General features: G+C 40.1%; 1 protein-coding gene across 1 annotated transcript in view; it reads left to right on the forward strand.

Annotated features, from left to right (window-relative positions):
• CELSR2 (cadherin EGF LAG seven-pass G-type receptor 2) overlaps positions 1-16,473 on the forward strand; it is a gene marked incomplete at both ends in the record, with an annotated part of 96,402 nt that overhangs the window by 43,199 nt on the left and 36,730 nt on the right. The window contains 3 exons of the mRNA XM_083357791.1: positions 3,821-4,043; positions 9,515-9,630; positions 9,877-9,965. Coding sequence (XP_083213917.1) covers positions 3,821-4,043; positions 9,515-9,630; positions 9,877-9,965 — 428 coding nt within the window. The remainder of the gene's footprint in view (positions 1-3,820; positions 4,044-9,514; positions 9,631-9,876; positions 9,966-16,473) is intronic.

Genomic DNA, 16,473 nt, shown 5'->3' on the forward strand with positions numbered 1-16,473 from the left:
ATCAAAATAGCCAATTTTATATTGCTTTATGAGATAAGCATTGAAGAACAAATGATTAGGCTCAAATTATCCTACTTCAGTCGTGTTATATGAAGATCTAGATTCCAGGAAAAGGCTCTAAGGTAAGAAGGTGGCAGGAAAGAGTAGAAAAAAAAAGATCAGTTGCAAGATGGATAGCCCTAGTTATCATTGGAAAACCTGAAAGAACAGATTAGGGACAGATCCTGATATGCTCAAGATATGTGAGGAGATGTAGCTATATATATATATATATATATATATATATATATATATATATATATATATATATATATATATATATATATATATATATATATAGCTACATCTCCTCACATATCTTGAGCATATCAGGATCTGTCCCTAATATATATACATACACATACATACATACATATACATATACATATACATATACATATACATATACATATACATATACATATACATATACATATACAAGCTTAGCAGTAGCCTTCATATGCCTGCTTATTAGGGCTTTCACACACACCCCAAGCGGCATTATTACAAAGTCAGCTTAATTGCCCCCAACAATCTGGGTCCTCATTTTACCTACCTCGGAAGGATGGAAGGCTGAGTCAACCTTGAGCCTGGTGGGACTCGAACCTGCACTAATTGCAGGCAGCTGGTGTTACTTAAGGAGGCATTAGCCCACTGCTCCACCAAGGCTCTTGACTATACTGGTTGGGAATGTTGTTGTCATTGATGTTCAATCACTAAACTGTACCCAATTCTTCACAGCCCCATGGACTATAACACTCTAGGCTCCCTTGGTTGGGAATAATGATAGTTAAAAGTCTGGATTCTGGAGCATAGAGGAATGTTTGTGTAAAATAGGTCATGTGGCTAAGCTAGTTAGCTTCCGATGTATCTTAATGAAACTGTTGTTGTCTGAACCCAGTAATTAAAACAGAAATGAGAGAGGAGGGAAGCTAAGGTTGGTAATCTGATTAGGATTCAGAAGAAACCTTTGAAGGTAATGAAAAATAAACAAGGAAATCTGAAAACAAGGTTGAAAGGAAGGGTGTAAAACAGAAAGCTGGTGGGGACAAAAACATGTCTGGGTTTCAACTATTTAGGTTAGGTGAATTGCAGTTTTGGTCACTTGAAATTTATAACAAACGAATGCAAATGTTTTAAATCAGAACTTGGGTCTTCTTTGTTTCCAATACAAGAGAATTCAGTATACAATTTTTGAGAAAAAGTGGCATTAAATTATCAGCTTAGTTTATTTGTATCCATCAAAGGCTAGTCCTGGTAAATTCAGCTTTTCTACATTATCTGGAAATTGAGAAATGAACAACAGATAGAGTTAAAGTAATAAAAATATTCACATAAATCTGTCTGAAATCACTCCTTGAGATTGCTAATAATACAAGGAACAGATTTCCTTGTTTATAACACATGCTTTGGAAGCGAACATAATTTTGTTGAAGACATCCCATTGTTAAGCAGTTTCCATTATTAACAAAAGCAGCTGTATGTATATTGATAGAATATATCAAAGATATTTGCCACATTAAATCTTTTGGTTAATGACATTTTTCACTAAAGCAAATTGAAGAGTAAACTCTGGAGAATCAGACTTGTTGAGGCTAGGCTTTCTAATCAAGTTTTAATTCAGCTTTCACCAACATGCAAACGGTTTATATGATATGACCAGAGATTTTCTGAGATTGCTCTTGTGTTCTAGTGCTAAAATGATAACTCTGATTATTTGACTGTTTATCTGTGCCAAATATTTTCTGCCCTAATTCGTGGGAAATCCCAGCCACTATTTGCCTAAAACTGGTAACTGAGAATCAAGTGGAAATTGATATTCCATTGCTAATTTTCAGAGTTATGTTAAGTTATCTTAAGAAGTTGGACATCATTTTAAAAAGGGCCATTGCTTAATATCATGGGAGTGTATGAGCGTTCATATATTTTTAGTTTTTCTGCTTATGTAGAGCAATTACAAAAAACAGTCAGAACCTTAAATTATATTAAAACAATTTCTGTAGTCTCACAAATATGAACGATCAGAATTGCAAGATGGATTATCACAAATATGAACGATCAGAATTGAGAAGATGGATTATCTGAACCCATTTCAGTTGAGTTTGAGGCTGGATCGCATTATGGAGACAATATTGGATGTGCTTTTTGATGACCTGTGGTGAACCAGGATGAGAGTACTGTATCTTTCCTTGTGCTCCTTCATGTCTTTAATAATTTTAATCATGATGTTCTTCTGCACTGGCTGCAAGGGTTGTTTTTTTTGGGGTGGTGGTGGTTGTGTTTCTTTTTTCTTTGTGGCTGGTTCCAGATCTTAACATGAAGGAGAGATGAAGCCTACAGCCTTTTACTTGTGGGCTACCACTCTTACCCCCATCTGTTTAACATGTACATGAAACCATGGGATGATCTTTGGGTCACGTATTATCATAACAATGATGACATCCAATAATACATCTCAGTTCCAGATTGACTAAGCAATGCCATTGAAATCACATTCCAGTGTCTAGAGGCTCTGCATGTCTGGATGAGGAGGAACAGATGCAGGTTCAATTTTGACAAGATTGAGTAGCTGCAAATATTTGAGTCATCTAGGTCTGAGGATTTTTCATTATTGATCTTGGATGGGATTCCATTTTGCCACTCAAGACTGGTGTGCAACTTGGTTATACTGGAACTCACAGCTTCTGCTCAAAGAACAGGTGGTAGCTGTGGCCAAGTGGATTTTTGCACAGGTGTACCCAATGCATCACTGGTTCAAAATGCAACAACCTGGACAGTATTGGGCATGCTTCATTATTTTTGTATGATCAGTCTTCTCTGAGCTGCACTGGTTACCGGTTGGCTTCTGGGGATAATTCAAAGCCTTCTTTTTTTTGACGGACCACTTATCTGTGGTTGTTTCTGCCTAGACTGTGCATTCAGGGAGAGTGGGACTGCTCCATGTCCTATTGATTAAGCAGTATTGTCATGTGGGATTCAGAAAGTGTGGCTGCCTTCTGGAATGATACTCATTCAGAGATCCAGATGGCTCCCACTCTGATGATGAAGGATGTGTGTATGTGTGATGATGTGTGCATGTGTGGTCATACTGTATGTTGTTTTGAGAGCCTCTCATGATTTCCTTTTGTGTTTTGTGTTTTTTATTTTTAATTTGTAATCCACTCAGAGTCACGAGTGATGTAGCCTATAAATGGTATAAATGCTACTAATAGTATATATAATTATACCACCGAATCCAAATGCTTTGCTTCAAATGCATTTGTGGGAAGAAATTCAATTGGGCTTGGAGTAGCTTTGAATGTTAACTAATTTTGAGAAATATGGAGAAGGCAGGTAGAGAATATGTATGTCGTCAACTTCCCTCCGCCCTATGCGTTCCCACAGAGAGGGCCTCCTCAGGGTGCCACCGGTCAGAGAATGTAGATTGGTGGCCCCCAGGGGGAGATCTTTCTCTGTGGGCGCCCCGGAGCTATGGAACCAATTACCGGTTGAGCTCCGGACAGCGCCCGATCTTCGCTCCTTTCGCCGCGATCTGAAAACATACCTGTTCGAACAAGCCGGCCTGGCCTGAGGGGGGATTGGTGGGGTTTTTACTATCATTTTATTGGGGTTTTTATTATGTATCAACTGTTTTTATGGGCATGTATTTAATTACCTTTTAATTTTTGTAACTCTGTGTTTTATTCTTGCCCTGTACACCGCCCTGAGTCCTTCAGGAGAAGGGCGGTATAGAAATATTAATAAATTAAATTAAATTAAATATTCTTTCCTTCTGCTACAGGAGAGAATTGTGAAGTGAATTCACGCTTGGGCCGCTGTACCCCTGGTGTCTGCAAGAACAGTGGCACCTGTGTCAACCTGCTGGTGGGTGGTTTCAAGTGTGACTGCCTTTCTGGAGACTATGAGAAGCCGTACTGCCAGATGAGTACCCGCAGTTTCCCAGGCCACTCCTTCCTTACTTTTAAGGGGCTGCGCCAACGCTTCCATTTCACCATTGTTCTCACGTAAGTACTTGGCTTAGGAAAAAGAGAAGTCCAATATGGCCTTACATTTATATTTACATTATTTTGTCCTTCCTTAAATTTTTCTGACATTCTGGACTATGAGCCAGCAGGGTAACCTTTGTAACTATCCCTGTTTTTTAAAAAAAATCTTATTTCATTCCCAAAGTTTTTTTTTTAAAAAATATGAAGCCCTAAGAAAAAAGATTTTAAAAACAGAAAATATAATTAGAAAAGTATAAATAATTAACCAGTTCTTCAAATATAATGTTACAGAGCTAAGCATTTGCAAAAGGTAAAGTTTTGAAAAAAAATCCCCCTTTTTGAGGCCAAATTAGATGCACTATATGACTATAACATTTCCTTGGATATTATACTCATTTTCCTTAAAAATAAGCTCTACAAGTTAAAAAAAAAGTCCCACTGTTTCCAGATGGACCGTCCCCTCTTAAACGTGTTTAAAATTGTAGTCTTAAAAGTTTTGATACAAACTTCTGTTTCATCTTATGCATGTTTTTTTCTCATGCTGAGATTTGAAAAGTTATGTCAGACAAATTAAAAAGACTTGAATATGGACGTACAATATGTGTCAGGGGAATCTCCGAGTCTTACCCACAGCAGGAAGTTATATAAGTAAGCACTGATAGTGTTGCACTTGTATAGGTCCATCTCTGAACAAATGAGAAAGGAACTTTTACTAGAGTAAAGCCTAGCAAAATTTTTGGGATTTATGTATTTCACTTCTCATTTTGTCCTTTCAGTGTAAATGGGCATATAAGTACTCTATTTGTTGTAAGGTTGTTATTTGCTTGAGTTCCTCTGATGAGATTATGGAGCCTTCCCCATTTCCTGGCCTTACCACCCATAATTATTCCAATTCCATCCTTTTTGTTAGCCTAGCACAAAGAAGCCAGCCAGCCAAAGCCTTTTTGTCCCCAGCAAAGGGTCAGTGATCTCCAGTTCTGCTCTGTATATTTGTCACACACTTTTTCCTCTGGGACTGTGTGTGGAGTGTGGGTGGGTGGGTGGGTGTGGGGGGGTAATGGGGGGAAACTGCCAAGTGCTGACAGTCTAAAATGAATCTACCCAGGAGAGCAATTCTGTGTGTGGTCACAAGGGAAAGGAAGATCTGCTTTGCTCAGATGGGAACTGTATTTTTCAGCCCTGGCAGGCTCACCATTCACTGTTTCTGTGGATTATCATTTCCCACCTGCTGCAGACAGGGTTGCTCCAATAATTCAGCCACTTGCTAATCTAGAAGAGCCTCTTGCATGGGGCTCTGCGTTTATTTCAGATACCGTTGCAAAATAGATTGTGGTAAGAGGCAAAAACAAGAATAGTTGATGCCTGATTTGAGAAACTTTCTATTCTTGCATATAGATCGTCCTCGATTTACAACAGTTCGTTTAGTGACGGTTCAAAGTTAGAAAGGCACTGGAAAAGTGACTTTTCACAGTTTTTCACACTTATGATGCATCCCCATGTGATCAAAATTAAGAATGCTTGGCAACTGACTCATATTTATGACGGTTGCAGTGTCCCGGGGTCATGTGATCGCCTTTTGCGACCTTCTGACAAGCAAAGTCAGATTCACTTAACAACTGAGTCACTAACTTAACGACTGCATTCATTCACCTAACAACTGTGGCAGGAAAGTTTGTAAATGGGATAAAACTCACTTAACAAATGTCTGCCTTAACAACAGAAATTTTGGGCTCAGTTGTGGTCGTAGGTTGAGGACTACCTGTATAGTAATTCACCTAGGGAATTAGATTTTTAAAAAGTTTTACTATTAGTTGACCAGTTATGAAGTACACATTTTTCCCCTTTACCAACCTTATAAATCTTTTAAAATGTCTCTATCCTTCATTTGTTAGATCAGAACTAAATACCCTTTAGCAACCTTAATAAAATATAATATGCTGAGCAGGTGTAATTTCACGTATTCCAGTGAGATACTTAAGAGCACAAGTTTATTTGCAGGTATAAGAACAGAAGGTGCTTCTGCTCCTTTGACTCTAAGTATGAATGTTGGGGAATAAACATGTTGTTGTTAAAGAATAGACAAGTGTGTATTTGAAGTAGCAATTAATAAAAGAAAAACTTGCAGCCATGCAGAATTGGTAGTTGGCTGTTGGCTGTGTCCAATTATAATGTTCTGTACCAGCCTGCTACCGGCCCTGCAGAAAAGGCAGGGACAACCCCTTTTACAAGAAGGCAAGAGGCTGGAATTAAGCCTGCCAAATTTATGAATACAAAAACAAACAGAACAAGACACGAACCAAGAAACAGGAGCTTTTCAAGCAGTTGCCTTCAGCAAACCAGCCCTCCCACGCATTCCCCTTTTATACAGTTCAGGGCGTGGCTTCTCTCTGCCTCCTTCCGAGGTGCCCCATTGCCTTCCTCTGTTTACTCCTGATTGACTGCCTCCTGCGTCGGGCGTCCTTGAACAGGGCCAGCTGTGGGTCATCTTCATCCACGCTGTCAGGCTCACACAGCTGGGTCTCCGTCGTGACCAGGTGGGAGGGGCCTGGCTGAGGGCTCTGCGGAGCCTCAAGGCCATCATCAGCAAGCTCTTCAACACCCCCCTCCTCCTCCTCTGAGTCGTCCGACCCAACTGCCGAACCCACAGGCTGACCCTGAATCACAACATATAATATGTTTTTAAAATATTTACAGGTTGCTTTAGCTAACCAGCAGCAACTCTCGGTACCCTATGCCAGTCAAGATATTAATTGACCACCTTCAATTTTCTGAATGGCAATTTAGGAGTGGGGTTCTAAATTTCATTAGTAGGCGCACCTTTCCTGCTTCACAAGGTTGTGCAGGGCAAATGAAAAATTCAGAGCCAGTAGCAAATAGCTAATATCTTAAATGAAGGTGTGGATGTGTAGTTTTATACAGAGAACATTGTGCATCTTTCTCAAGGTATGAGTACCGATCATGAAGTGTGTAAAGTAGGTACAGTGGAATTCAAAGTGGTAGAAATTAATGAAGACACGTAATTTGTATAGTTTGTGTTTTCTGACTTTTCTGAGTTGCTGCTCATTTTAAAAATTCATTATTACTTAACAACTATGTTTTTAAAATCATTGGGAACCTTTAAAGGCTTCTATGCTCAGAAATAGTGTATTTCTACAAGTATGAAACGGTGTCACTGACAGCTAAAATGCAAAACATATTAACTGACTTGTATGGATGCTGTTTTAATCTTTTTTGGATAAATCAGCCTATATACAGTTGCCAATAAATACAGAAGGTGAGAATGAGAATAATAGCACATCGGGAGAAGACTAGATTCCATCATAACAAATTAAGAGAATACTTTTTATTTTTATAAGTTTTATATTTATTTTTTTATTAAACAAATTTATATAGCTCTCCAACTTATACATAGGTAATTCCGGTTGTTATATTGCGAAGCATTCATGTGTTGTTTTCCCATTTGCAATTAGAAATGGTACATTTTAGGAATGAGTAGCAGTAAACATACTCTGATGAAAGCCTACATGAAATAATGAATGATATAATTCTCATTATATTTATCAGAAGAGAGAAGACGGAATAATTTGACACCTCTAAGCTTATTTGTTGGGATCTTTTAATTCCTTTTTCTACCAGATTACATTTTTGATCTGGTGCCAGGAAGCTATAAGGATTGAAACTAGTAAATGGGTGCTCTTTGTTCTACCAGAAGATTGTAGAAAGCAACAACAACAAAAAGACACCCAGTATTCTGACTATAGACAATTAATATGTCAGTGTGCAGTTAATTAAAGAAAAGATCATTCTAACTATAGTGGTTTTCCATTTCCATTTCTTTAGACTAAATCATAGTAAGCAACCTTTGAGTGCCTGATGATCAGCTGAATTTGCTCTGGAGACCCATCAGTTACATTAAAGCGAACATGATCTTTTGCAAAATAATAATAATAATAATAATAATAATAATAATAATAATAATAATAATAATAAAATAATCTTCCACCACCAGTAACGCAGTAAAGAGGCACCTAAAAATGGCATTCTAGCAAGCTCGAAGTTGAAATAGATTGGTAGAGGTTGATTTCATAATTACATGGGAGTTAATGAGTACCTGAATCTTTTGTCTAAATATATATTTTGGAATTTTGTGTTTGCTGATGTTGTCAAAAAAACCTGACTGCTACATTAACAAAGTGGAAGTTTCACTATAGATCACCCAGAAGCAGTAGCGTACTGTAAATCAACTGAACATCCCATTGTATTTCCTGAAGCAACCCATCAATGTATTTTCTCCTCCTAGCCATCTAATGAAATAAGGAATAGAAGAAGGTGTGAGGCTACAAGTTAAGTTGTGATACATGAAGCAAAACCCAGTTTCTAGATTATTATTTTTTGGCCAGAGCTTTAATCAGTAGCTAGCAAAACCTTTTAATTTATACAGAGCACTTTTCCCCAAGTTTTGAGCATGTAATTTTCTTCCAAAACAACTATAGCATTCTCTGGATATTATTGGATCAATTTGCCCACCAATCCCTATTTCTGTTACCCCGGTTTCTTGCTTGACTTAACAGAAATTTTACTCTTCTTGTCCTGGTTCTTGAACTTGGCCTGGATGCCGTGCTTTCTGGCCTCTTCCTCACGACTATAAATATCCTGGGCTATCTCAGAATTTCCCTTAAAGACTATGACTGAAACTTGATACTTCTTGTTGTTATGTAACAACATGTGACTCTATAGTCTTGATTTTGGGAGTAGTAATCAAATTCTCATAATATTCCCAGCAGAGCATTAACCTTTTCAAATGGCTGATCGCTGATGGCTTCCAGACCTTGAAGAGCTTCCCACTGACATTGGAGAAATTGTTATTTCGTGTTTATCGTTGTCCCTTTCTTCACTCTTATGCGTTATTTATATACAGCCACACAGTGCAACCAATGTGAACGAATGGAGGGTTGAGGTGGAGAGTGTGTGGGGGGGAGGGGGGGAGTTCCAGGATGAGTCACAGCTGAGCCAGCCTTTTGGGCACTCCTTTGTATGAGGGACCTACGTGTCTAATCACAAAGGAATGCCTTTGTTAAATCTAGCTAGCTTCCTTAGGTAAACCATGGCCCTTAGCAACCAACAGTTCCTCTGTTCAGAGGCAGGATGTCCCCAAAATTTCTACATGGTAAATTGTGTGTATTTATGAATCTTGTATATGAACTCTCTCTTTTTGTGCATGTTTTCAGAGGAAAACTGTTTGTAAGTATATGGGATCCAGCAATAACAGTTCAGGATACAATTTCTATCGGTTTGTGTGGGAATCCATTCTGGGGGTTTTCTAAATTCTTTTCATTTCATCTTTTGATTTCATAAGGCATTAGAAGCTGCAAAATTTCGGCCCAGACAAAAATTCACATCCATACAAGTCACCTTAGTTCTTATGAACATCTTGCAATGGGCATTGGGGTGCTTGGAACGAGGCTCAACTTTCTCTTCTTTTGGGGCAGGTTTGCCACTAAGGAACGGGATGGTCTTCTCCTCTACAATGGGCGTTTCAATGAACGGCATGATTTTGTTGCATTGGAAATCGTTCAAGAACAAGTTCAGCTTACTTTCTCAGCAGGTATGATTGCTCTCCAGTATATCTGTCAATTTATTTTGGTTTATAAACACTCCACCTTAGGTTTTACTTTCCGTACCTTATTTTTTCCTAAATCTTTAGCAATATTCTTTACCTCCTTCGCTCAGCATGCTATAACTCTGGTGCCCTCACTGCTTCTCAGAATCTTTGTAAAACGATGGGGAAATTATTCTTTTTCTCCTCAGATTTTATTTTTAAAACCTGAGCGGTGTTTCATCTTTCCTTCAGGAGAAACCACAAGCACAGTTGCCCCATTCATCCCAGGAGGTGTGAGCGATGGACAGTGGCACACTGTCCACCTGCACTATTATAACAAGGTAAGATTTTTTTTTTGTGCTGAACTGCACCAGGCCTAGTGTTGAAATAGCACAGCAATCGTCTTGGGATCTCTGAAGCATTCTGCTCATTTTATGCCAATTTTCCCACTGGTATCCCCTGGGTAACATGTCATTATCTGTAGTTGGAGATCTTGCTGCCAGGGGAAGAGGAAGGTGCTTTCCATGAAACATTCAAGAACTAAAAGAAGCTTTTGATTGTGAAGTCATTGTCATGATGGCTGCCTCAGAACGTTTGGTTCCTGTAAGCTGTTGGGTATCCCCAGCTATTAGTATTCATAGTGCTCTAAACACAGAAGCGTGGTGGTGGGGGGGGGAGTGGAGAGAGAGAGAGCTGTGGTGGTCCCAGCATGACTGAGTCCAAGAAGCCAATCGCTAAATAGGAGGATGCTGACAGAGGGCAAGAAAAGGTGAACAGCTGGTGCAATTGTCACAGCCTGCTTCAGTTAATAAGCAAGGGCCTGAAAAGGCTGCCCAAGGGAATACAATGGCATTGATGGCTGGTGGGCGGGAGCAGAATGGAGGGAGTGATACTAATCTGGGGGAGGGGAAGGAGCAAAAGGGAAGTCCTCCTGTGCCCTATAGTTCAATCAGAATCAATCAGAATAGAGCTGGAAGGGACCTTGGAGGTCTTCTAATCCAATCGTCTGCTCAAGTAGAAGACCCTATACCATTTCAGACAGGTGGCTGTCCAGTCTTTTAAGCATCCACAACTTCTGGAGGCAAGCTGTTCCACTGGTTAATTGTTCTCACTGCTAGGAAATTTCTCCTTAATTCCAGGTTGCTTCTCTCCTTGATAAGTTTCCATCCATTGTTTTTTTGTCTTGCCTTCTAGTGCTTTGGAAAATAGGTTGACACCCTCTACTTTGTGGCAGCCCCTCAAATACTGGAATACTGCTATCATGTCACCCCAGTCCTTCTTTTCTCTAGCCATACCCAATTCCTGCAATCGTTCTTCATATGTTTCTGTCTCCAGGCCTTTAATCATCTTAGTTGCTCTTTTTTGCACTTTTTCCAAAGCCTCGACATCTTTTTTTGTAATCTGGTAACCAAAACTGGATGTAGTATTCCAGGAGTAGTCTTACTAAGGTTTTATAAAGCGGTACTAATACTTCACGTGATTTTGAGTCTATGCCTCTGTTTATACAACCAAGGATTGTCTTAGCTTTTTTGGCTGCTGCTGCACACTGCTGGCTCAGATTTAAGTCATCGTCCACTAGGACTCCAAGATCCTTCTCACAGTTATTGTTTCTGAGCCAGATTCCTGTGTGCTGTCTCCTTGTTGTCCTAGGGCACAGGTCTGCAACCTGCAGCTCCGGAGCCGCATGTGGCTCTTTCAGCCATCTCTTGCGGCTCCCAGTCCTCTGCCATGTGCAGTCCCCCCCCAAAAAAAGTGGGACTAAAAAAGTTCAACCAATCAATTCAAATATGCAGGGTAGGTGCATATCTCGCCTTGGCTCCACTCTTCAGTGAAACCCTGTTCTGCGCATGCGCGCATGTACGCGCATGTGCACACATTTTTTGCGGCTCCCAGTTTTTCCTTTTGTGAGGGAACCGGTTCCGAGTGGCTCTTTCATTGTTTCAGGTTGCTGACCCCTGTCCTAGGGAATTACCATTGCTTCTCTAGAGTCAGTGCATTTTTCATTCACTTTTCCAAAAGTCATCATGTTGATCCAATTCACTCAGGACTCGCTGCTTGAATGGGATGATCAGTTGAAGGATACAAAAACCTTGATCATAGACCAGCCCACTTGATATGAGAAAGCATCTAGAAAAATCAGTTTAGAGAAGCCCTGAGCAAATTATTTGAAGTAGAACTACATATTGAAGCCACAAAGGAGCCATGGCTACTCAAAGGCTCAGCATGGTTGCTTCAAGTCTCTCCCAGAGCATTATAAATGTGCATTTACATGCCCAGAATACATTTCTCCTGAGTTTGCTAGTGGAGGGAAGCAGCAGACATTTCATCTCACTGGTTATTCTGGCAATTGCTGAAAGAACTTCAGGAATAGCTTTGAAGCAGCCTTGTGTACTTGCTTGTTGCAATTATTTATATAATCCCAAAATTCTGAGGAGTTATGCAGTATCAAATTCCATAAAATATCACAACATCCACAAACCTTTCACAATAAAACCAAATCAAAATAAGGTGGTACTAAACCTGACAGCCTGTTTCATCATTAAAATTCAGAATTAAAAGTCCCTTAAGAGAATGGCCTTCATTGTCTAGGCCAGCGGTTCCCAACCTTTTCTATACCCCACACCCCTAGAACGCTTCTTATATATTCTCGCACCCCTTACAAAGGTTCAAAATAATGGCAATGAATTATGCATATACACTATAATTTTGAAATTTCTAAACCCAAGTTTTTGCACCCCCTGGAATATCGTCTCGCACCCCCGGTTGGGAACCCCTGGTCTAGGCTGGGAGCTAGAGGGCAGGGATACCTCTAAGGGCAAGTTGTTCCACTGTGTTGGGACATGTAAGGTTGTTCTCTAGGTCCATGTCTCTTGCACCTCTCAAGGAGTTGGGATTTAAAACATCCCCGTCCTAGATGATCATGTCAGACAGGCAAAATCCATTTTTAAAAAAAATAGTGTTAAGCAGTTGCATCATGAAAAAGCAGATCCAGAGCACCCTATTGAATGATTTTCATGACACTGACTTACTTAATAAACGTTCAGCTTTAATAATTATGCTTTTGTAGTGTTTGGACAGAGAAATGAATTCAGCTATACATGTTGTGTTGAACTGAGACTCCTAAATAGTTTCAGAATGATACTGTAAAAGGCCCCAGTCTTTCAGAGCTTGAATAAAAATTCTGATGCCAAGATCCAGCCTAGTTAACAGGCATTCCTCTCATTTGCTTAATGTTTGTGCTATTGCATCAATACAGTACCTGTTAGGCAAGAACGTCTGCTACACAGAAAAAAAAAAAGATCAGATAATCACTACAATTGTTTGACACTTATTTAGCATTGACATTGTGCTAGATAAATATCATGTTAGACTACACAATTAGCCATCTGTTGTTGTGAGCTGCATTTGTTCTTGTTTGACCGGTGCTTATTTCATTTCCCCATCAAATGCAGAAGTGAAAGGTAGCAGTAAAACAGAACCACATTTTTGTGACAAATTAAGAGTTTTAAAGGAATCTGGCTTGGCTCCGTGCTCTAATTTGAAAGCACTTTATTTGGGATGGGAGTTGTTCCTCCCATTCCTGGGAATGTTTCTGAATACTGTACAGGTGTCAGCACTGATGAGTTGGATTGCCTGTGGGTACTTCACCCAGGCACAGTGCTTGTGCGCCAGCAGACAGCTCTTGCTAACTAATATGGGAGGGTGCTTGCTACCACTGCCTCCAGCTAGTGCCATAGAGCAATTTCTTCCTCCGCCCACTCCCGAATTTTCACCCTTGTTTTAGAAAGATAGGTGCCTGACAATTTACAGGGTAAAAAGCAAAACTGGAATCAAAGGTGCTTTCATAGATTGCTGTAGTTAGCATGTTGTATTGACCTAGAGTTCCATAACATGAGCTGAAGCATTGCAATATTTCATTAAAGGTAAAGGTAAAGGTTCCCCCGCACATGCATGCTAGTCGTTTCCGACTCTAGGGGCCGGTGCTCATCTCCGTTTCAAAGCCGAAGAGCCAGCGCTTGTCCAAGGGCGTCTCCGTGGTCATGTGGCCGGCATGACTAGACGCCAAAGGCGCAAGGAACGCTGTTACCTTCCCACCGTAGTGGTCCCTATTTTTCTACTTGCATTTTTACGTGCTTTCGAACTGCTAGGTTGGCAGAAGCTGGGACAAGTAACAGGCGCTCACTCTGCTACGTGGCACTCGGGATTCGACCCGCCAAACTGCCGACCTTCCGATCGACAAGCTCAGCGTCCTAACTAGTCAAACCTGCCTAAGCTCTGGAGCTTTTGTAGAAATAACTCTGTGACTCTCCCTCCTACCTTACATTCTAAGAATCAAAGGCATCCTCTGAGTTATGACACTTAGGGATTATCAGAATATTACTTTTTTAAAAAATGCTTTCATGCAAATTACACGGGAGATAGAGGGATACTCTATCCCTGACCTCCTCCCACAAACTAAAAATATGTTATCCTTGGCTTATCCTGGCTGGAAACCAAGATGTGTTAGTTTTTACTGTTGGTCCTTTGGATACTGTTGTTTGTGTGTGTGTGTGTGTTTTTCTGCACACTGTTGCAAGCAGAGGAGAAGTTGGGGAGAGATTTGACAAAAGTGTTCTTTTAAGTGTTAATACGAGTGGCTAAGCTTCCAGTATTCATAGTGCTTGATAAAGTGAGCAAGCTCTGGGTTTCAGTGCCATGCCTGTCAAGTGGTAATAAGGTAGTCCTGCTGTTTCTTTCAGAGCAATAAATACAGCTTATTAAAAACCACTGTGAATCTCTGTCCAAACATGTGAGAGCTTGCTTAATTGTTGAAAGTGCCTTGTCTCTTTATCCTAGCTTTGGAAGCTAGGACACACAGGAAGCGAGGCTCTTTTTCCCCCCCCCCCTTTCTTTGTATTGAGCAGAATGCTTTCCAATTAGGGCAAAATTTGCTATTTCTACCAACTATTCCTATGGTGAAAGAGTGGGATAGCTCATTGCATACCTGTGGCTAACCTTGGTTTTCTTTCTTGGCTCTCAGTTTCTCCATTGTCTGTGTCAGTAAGTGGATCCAAAGAACAGCTCTCAATATTTTTGCTCCAAGTCCTCCTAGGCATTGCCTTGAGGCTTATTGGTACATCTAACTTAGTTTAATGACAGATTGTGTGTGTTTCTGGGCGCATATATACACTTATGGGAACAAAAAAATAGCAGAGCTGTAGGAAAAAAAATTCACTCCTATTTTCCTCTAGCCAGTGAAAAGAATTGAAGGATTTGGGAATTTTGGTAGTAAACAAAATCACCCCTTCTAAACCTAAAATGCAGAATATCCATGAACTGACAGAGACATAAGACATACTAAGACTACATTATGGAAGGCTGGAAAACAGTACAGTATGGTCCTCCTAGGACAGGGGTCAGCAACCTGAAACAGTGAAAGAGCCACTCGGAACCGGTTCCCTCACAAAAGAAAAAACTGGGAGCCGCAAAAAATGTGTGCGCATGCGCGTACATGCACGCATGTGCAGAACAGGGTTTGACTGAAGAGTGGAGACAAGGTGAGATATGCACCTACCCTGCATATTTGAATTGATTGGTTGAACTTTTTTAGTCCCTCTTTTTTTCTGGACTGCACATGGCAGAGGACTGGGAGCCACAGGAGATGGCTGAAAGAGCCGCATGCGGCTCCAGAGCCGAGGGTTGCAGACCTGTGTCCTAGGACAATAAAAGGAGATTAAGGGTTCTTCCCTGTAGCTCAGTTAAAGTGTTGTCCTCCTGTTTGCAAACCTGCAGAAAACATTGCTGTTCATAGGCCAGTCCTTATTGTTTTGTTGTGACTTGTAGCTGAAAGATACAGCATATCCAAGTATAGTTTTTGGTTTTAGTTATCTCTGGAATATGTTTAGAAAAAATGGAATCCTTGAACACATAGTTGCATTCGTGTAAAATCTATACACAGATGAGAAAACCACGATATGGACAGAAGGTAGCAAAACACACTGACTCGTTAGCAAAGGACTGAGACAACACTATGTACTCTCTCCTTATTCGATTTATGTGGAGAATATATATTGGGGGGAGGTAGATTGAAAGAAGATGAGCAGTGTTTTAAAAGTAGAGTAAGAAACATTAATAACCTGTGCTATGCAGATGATGCTACTCTGGTAAGTGAAGAGGTAAAGAATCAACAAGTTCTCATAAGGAAAGTGAAGGTGCATGGTAAAAAAAATGGGACTAAGATTAAAAATAAAGAGCAAATTCTTGAGAGTAGGTTCAGTAATCAACCTGACCATGAAGATATCAGTTAGTTTCTCCCTTTGGGGTTCAGCTATCAACAGTAAAGGAACCAATACTCAAGAAATATGCTGCAGACCAAGGGTCTCAAACTGCCGGCCCGCAGGCCAGATGTGCCACGAGGAAACTGCGCCCACCCCATTGCCGGCAATGGGGGAAAAGTTCTGATACATCGTGTGACGTCACGTGACATCGCAAGTTTGACATGTCTGCTGCAGACTAACACTTTGCAGAGTAGCCATCAAGGCCTTGAAAAATATTTTCAAATGCTATAATGTTTGTATACTTACAAATACTAGAATTGTTCAGGCAATGTTTTCCTTATGCCATAGGGCCTGTGGTGTTCTATGGAAGCAAAAGTTGGACTTTGAAGAAGCAAGATAGAAAGGACAGTGATGCTTTTTAACTTTGGTATTGGAGAAGACTCATGAGAATGCCCTGGCTAGCCAAGAAAATGAACAATAATAATTTTTAAAAAATAATTAAACAAAACCTAGAATTCTAACTCAAAGGGATAGATGACCAGACTCAAATTATCGTACTTTGGACATAATTATGTGAAGATTTTGGATTCAT

This window comes from Vipera ursinii (assembly GCF_947247035.1).
Source record: "Vipera ursinii genome assembly, chromosome: 3".
NCBI classification, from domain to species: Eukaryota; Metazoa; Chordata; class Lepidosauria; order Squamata; family Viperidae; genus Vipera; species Vipera ursinii.